Here is a 6,396-nt window from a genome sequence, read left to right as displayed (position 1 = left end):
CTATCAAGGTATTTTTGGACATTTTTTCTTAAAATCCACACAAGAACCCCTGTCCTTTCTTCACAGTTTTCCCACAGTTGTTCTGTTCACAACACCCTACCCCAAACCAGCAGCACAAAACTCACTAGGAAGACTGACTTTATTTTTCAGGAAGTTTTGCTTATTTGACATATTTACAGTTGGTTCACATTTAGTTTTTTGAATTCCTAACTTACTCTGCATATCATGCCCCATCAATGGACCTTGTCTGCATTCCAGGTGATTGCAGCAGAAACCTTCCTCTGAGAGCAATACAAATTTATTCCAGAGAAACTGTAGTTCCCAGGGTAAACCTAGGGCAGCCTAGGACTATGTGACAAGGCATATCCCTAGCTAGCATGGCACATGTGAGAAGGTCACAGGCAGGAAGTAAGGAAGAGTAGGAGAAACAGAATAAAACCAGGAAAGTTGCACGACACACAAATTTCAGAGAAGAAATGCTGAAAGATTCAGATTTGGGGTGATGAGATGCAAAGAGCTTTGTGTAAAGGGATCTTGTTTATTATCTTGTTCTGCCCCCCTACCATGGGACACCTTCCACCATCCCAGGCTGCTCCAAGCCCCATCCAACCTGGCCTTGGATATTTCCAGGGATGCAAGGCCAGCCACAGCTTCTCTGGGCACCCTGTGCCAGGGCCTGCCCACCCTCACAGGGAACAATTTCTTCCTGCAATGCTCCCAACCAGTCCATGATGGTCTGTCTGCTGTCCTTCTGTCCTTGGGAGAGCCCAGGCAGTGCAGACAGGTTGAAATAATTGCACTGCATCCAGCTCTGGGGCCCCAGCACAGGATGGACATTGACCTGTTGGAGCTTTACAAAACAGTGTTATCACCTCTCCTCCCCAGCTAATTCCCTGAGAAAAGGAAAAGAAATAGCAGATATATTTAGGAGAATGTTACCACAGCAAAATCAGAAGTAAAAAATTAGTGTATTTTAGGATGGTATTTGCCTAAGCAATCTTAATTATGTCTCTTGTGCATGTTTACGAGGGCAGACACTGAAATCCTAATTTCCTGAAAGTCCATGGGCTATTGACATGGACTTCAGAGATGCCAGTATTTCACCCACAGCTTCACCTACACACTTACAGATTTCAGATGCAGATTTTATCATTAAATCCTTCCCTCTTTTACAGAGCTGTCTGAATGGAATCTTTTATTTTCCCCTATCTACATATAGTGTGTGGCCCAGTGCCTGATTTACTGCACACATATAAAGTCTGTATTGAATACAGGAGTTGAAATTTCTCATGACTGTTTTTCATCACAAATCCTTACTGTTCTCCTGAGTCTTACATGTGCTATGAAAGCATCTTTAGACTGGTTTTGTCTAACAAAAATGCATTTTGAAGCATTTGCATTACACCAGTTCTGTTTTGTAGATTGGAACCAGCAGCACAGAGAAATACACATAGATTTGTCTAATGCCTACTAAGTCTAAGCTCTGAATTATTCATAACTCTGATTTATTCAGAAATCTTCAGTGTTTTATGTCTAGAGCAAAATTTCTGCTCATCTTAGTTTCTGTTATGAGCTCTCACCACTTTCGCCAATCAAGCTCCATTTATTCTGAGTTAGTTATCAAAAAAACAGAGTTCACTCACATTAGTGGTCATCTAAAGTCTGATAGAATTGCCAAAACTGCCAAAGGACATGGAGCAGAAACCAGAAATGTGTCTTCATTCCCTGATCTCATTGTATAGCATGTGAGGGACTAACAAGATGCCCCAGAGAGCTAAACTCAAAGCCAGAGGGAGTTTGAACCTTCTTGTCCCACCTCACCCAGAAGTCTTCCAGCTGCAAACCTACAATGGGTTGGACTGGTGCCTGAGAAGATGCAAACACAATTTTAAAAATGTCACACCCAGATTCACTGTTCTTTGCATGGATGAAATATTCAGTAAAGTCAACAGGAATGCTGTCAGTCAAATAAAGACCAGGTTTTGCTTGGGCAACACATATTTGCTGAAAAATGGGTAAGGATGTTGGAGTTCAGCCATATATTAGGAATTAAGGATTTACTAATTTAACACTTCACTTGTTATTACAGGTCTTGAACCTAAACCAAAAAAGGAAAGAAGCACTGAAAGAGATATCTGTGGGAAACTCTAGGCAGGATTCTAAAGCAGTGGTAGTAATTTGCTAAATATGTGGTGTACTGAGGCTCAAAAAGCTAACACAACCTTTAATCCTGAGATTTCTCCATGAAACACCTGTTTGCTGTTAAGGATCAGGGACATCTAAAGCTTTCAGTTACAAAGAGAGGAGAAGAATATTATCTGAAACTCACAACAAAAAAAGAGAAAAGTCTAATTAATGTAATATCAGGGTCACTAATCCCTTGGGAGGGGACAAAGACCCCAAAACCAAAATAATCTTTGTGCTGGGATGCATTCATTGCACAAGTGCCTCACGAGTCATGGAAGGAAGCAGCAATAAGAGCCAAGGGTTACTGCTGCTCAAACAAAGAGAAGTTCAGGTTCCCAAAGTCCAAAATTATAAGACTCAAAATAGAATAGCAAGCAGGACTCCAGATAGGGGAACAGGGCTCTGGGACCCAAATGCCACTGGACCTCCTCAGATGACAGAACCACCCTACCTTTGCACTTAGATTCAGATGCTTTTGGAAATTGGCAGCACCAGCATGGAAACCTCTGGGAGAATGTTTGTATCCATCCTGAACTGGGTATGAGGCAAAGCACTGAGCGCTCAGTCAAGGATGATCAGTGCAGCCAAAGCCTGAGGGAAGCCTTTGCAAAGGTTGGAGTGTTCTTGTGGTGACATTTTCAAATGCAAGCTCAACAGTCACACACCCTTCATATTCTGCAAAATCTGTGTCTTGCTGCAAAGCCTGCAGCAGAAGGAAGGGCACACAAACCCCAGCTGATCATAGCCTAGGGCTTCATGATATATTAAAATAACTCCCAAATCTGTTTCTGCAAACAGCTCTTCTGCAAGACCAGTGCAGGTTTTGCTGGGCACCATTAATTTGTGGATGTTGTAACTGTGATTGCAAACCCTCAGGTTGTTCCTCAGCCCTTTATCCAGGTGAAATTCTCATTTCAATAGAAAGAAACATTTGCACCAAAAAGATTAAATGAAGTAATTATCATTTTTGGTGCTGGAGACCCCACTGCCCAGCATTTGAGCTGCCTCTGTGACATGGGCATCACTCCTCATGTCAATTCCTGACTGAGTGCTCACAGAGCTGCCATACAGGGCTCACCACTCTACACAGGGCATCCACTGCATTTACAGTTTAGTTTGGTTGAAACATGGCTGAAAACAGGGACTGACTGCTCCTCTATGTCTCTATATTATTCCTACTCCAAAATCAAAAGTGAGAATATTTTTTTGTCTGCGCTACAAAACATCCAGGTGATTTTTTTTCTAAACTCCATGAGAACCTTCTGCCAATTCTTACTGACTGCTGTGAAGTCATCAGTCAGTGACAGAGTAAATGAAGCTACATTCTAAACCATGCTTTTTGTCATTTATTTTGACAAATAAATAACATTTTAGTTTCCATCCTCATGTATGGGTGAATGAAAATAGCTAGCAAAAATTTAGGTCTGATTTCACCACAGAAAAGTAAAATGAGAAGAGATATTCAAAGAGACTTACTGGCTTTGTAAAAATAACAAAGGGAAAACTGATAAGCTCCTACCCCACTTTTACTGTTCTTTTGAAATGGAGGGCAAACCAGCTCTGGAATACACACACCTGAATACACACATCAGAACTGAACCATTATTCCATTACACAAACCAGTAACCTCCAAAAGGAAGGTGAAAGCTGGGATCAGGGACTCTTATCTCCAGTGCTCATCTGAGACTGAGTAAAGAAAAAGATGTATTTTATGCTTTATTGTTCCATTCTATTTTGATTCCACAGAATAATTTACAAGAACTTTATATCCAGATCACAGAATATTCCGAGTTGGAAGAGATCCACAAGGATCATTGAGTCCAACTCCTCAGAGAAAGGGAATTCATACAGGGACTGATCCCACAACTTTGGGGTTATTAGCACCATGCTCTGACCAGCTGAGCTCATCTGAGGGTCTTCACTCATTGATATAAAACAGAGGAAAAAGTAACCAGCAGCATTAGGAGGTCTACTGCAATTAACATCAGTTCTTGACAAATATTTTGGATTCTCACATCCTTACCTGCTGTAGCACTGGAGACTGTTGGCCACTGCTGGTCAGGCCCTGCTGCTCCTCCACGCAGGACTCCTGCCTCCTCCATATGCACAGCACTGGGGAAGCAAATATCACACCTGGGTTATACAGTTCCCTTCTGCCCTGGACTTCACAGCACTTCCCTTTCCTGCTACTCTTTGAAGTTCATAACTATTTATCACTGTGCAGCTACTCCTACAGTACTGCATGATGTTAGCAGCATGAGAAGCAGCTGCTTTGACTTGCAAAAAATACCTTTGATTATTTACTAAAACCCAGTTGTGGAATAACTTATAAAACAAACACACCTGCAGGACACTGCTCTCATTGACTGGGAGGCACTAATAAGGAAGTGACACATCTTTGCTATTAGGATGTAGCAGCATTAGGCAAATGATTAAAAAGTTGGTGGAGTTAGTTCTGAGCTTCTGTCATTATGCCATTTTAACAAATCCCACTTTCCTGGGTTACTGCACATTTCTCACGAGCAATTCAGGAAGAGAAATGCACTTTCTCAAATGCAAAACCAGCAAATTTTACAGTGTACATCATGAGCACTGGGCATCAAAAGCACCAGTTTGCACCTTACATGGAAGGAAAAGAAAATAAATCTGCTATTTTTAATACAAATCTGCTATTTTTAATACAAAACCAAGCATGATGTTTATATGCTGTTCCTTAAGAGAAACGATTCCGTGGCTGTGTCCCTGTCTCTGCTCATTGGCTTCACACTCCCTTTCACACTTCCAGCTGAACTTAAGGGACAGTCTCATCCAAATGTGGCAGACATCAAGGGCACCACATTTCTACAAGTTTTATGAAAAATCAGCACTTCATGAAAACCATCAACTGGGCAGGGCACACAGGCTCAGAACCTGAGATTTCAGGTAAGGACAGGGGCAGCTGATGTGAGAGAGCAGAGGAACATGTTCAATTTCCCAGAAGGGCCCCATCAGTCTTGTGGGATTAAAATAAACTCTTACTTTTCATGAATTGTTCAAGTAGCTTCAGATAAGATCTTGTACTTTGTATCGAAAGGAATGTGGATCCACAAGAGCATGCCTGACTCAGGACCAGCAGATAAAGTGCCCAGGTAGGCAGAATTCCTTCTTCAGGATCCTGCTCCCCAGACTGTTCATTGATTTTGCAGTTATGCATTACAAAAAAATTGAAAGTCACAGCATGAATATAAAAGAAAGAAAAGAACTTGCCCAATAGGACACAAAGTCAAGCTTGCTCTGTCTTCCTTTGGTTTTGGTCCTTGAGATTCCTTTTTACACAGCATCTCAAAGTCAGAGGAGTCACTCTGCGTCCTCACCCACATGAAGCACAGTGTGACTCTGAATTTAGGACTTCAGCCTCATAAAAACTCTTGGCTAAAGGTACAGCACCACTGCACCAACAATTCTGAGAAACCCATGCAATGCTGCACTTTGTGATGCCACTGGGAATGGCTGCAGCCTCAGAACTGCCTCTACACCTGGACAGGAATCTTATTAATCACATCAGATTACACCTGAACATAGAACCAGTTTTCTGATTTGCTCAGAGAGAGCAAAAATACTGTTTGATTTAGGCTCTACAGATGCAATTTTAGTATAATTCTCTTTATCCAAGTGTACTGAGCTGAAAATCATAGCAGAGACTGCTTGCGGTATTAGGCAGTGGATTTTCAAAGATGTCTAAAGAGATTTGGACAAAAGCCTCACTTTTCCTTCTTTGAAAATCCATCTCACATCTTCAAAAAGTCCTTTCAACTGCATTAATCTTCTTGATTGCAGCATGTGGTTAATAAACCTGCTGCAGGAACAGCTACTTTTATGGTAATGAGAAACAAGATGGAAATGCAGAGTGACTATTGAAACATCAGCACTGATGACTGCAGGGAGCTTTAAAATAAACAGAAAGTATATAATGACAATTAAATGATTCAATAATTGGAACAATTATGTCTTGACAGTCAATGGATACAAAAGCAGAAGGTAAAAAGAAAGAACAGCACAGCTCTACAGCATAAGATGCAAGTCAGACTGAATTTGTAGCACGTAGAGATTGGAAGTGACAGCAGCAGAACTCAGGTGCTTTCCATCTCAGCATAGATATCATCAGTCTAGGGCATCAGAAGAAACTTTGTCCTTTTCACAGTGGAAAAGGACAGAATTCCCCTTCTCTGG

At 41.4% G+C, this 6,396-nt stretch overlaps 1 protein-coding gene across 1 annotated transcript in view; it reads right to left on the bottom strand.

Moving 5' to 3' along the window:
• PCDHAC2 (protocadherin alpha subfamily C, 2) overlaps nucleotides 1-6,396 on the bottom strand; it is a 50,532-nt gene that overhangs the window by 32,717 nt on the left and 11,419 nt on the right. Inside the window, exon 5 of the mRNA XM_031065302.1 lies at nucleotides 4,211-4,299. Within this exon, the coding sequence (XP_030921162.1) occupies nucleotides 4,211-4,299 (89 nt within the window). The remainder of the gene's footprint in view (nucleotides 1-4,210; nucleotides 4,300-6,396) is intronic.

The sequence above is a fragment of the Geospiza fortis genome, unplaced genomic scaffold (genome assembly GCF_000277835.1).
Source record: "Geospiza fortis unplaced genomic scaffold, GeoFor_1.0 scaffold1044, whole genome shotgun sequence".
NCBI classification, from domain to species: Eukaryota; Metazoa; Chordata; class Aves; order Passeriformes; family Thraupidae; genus Geospiza; species Geospiza fortis.
This window is presented reverse-complemented; position numbering and strand designations above follow the sequence as displayed.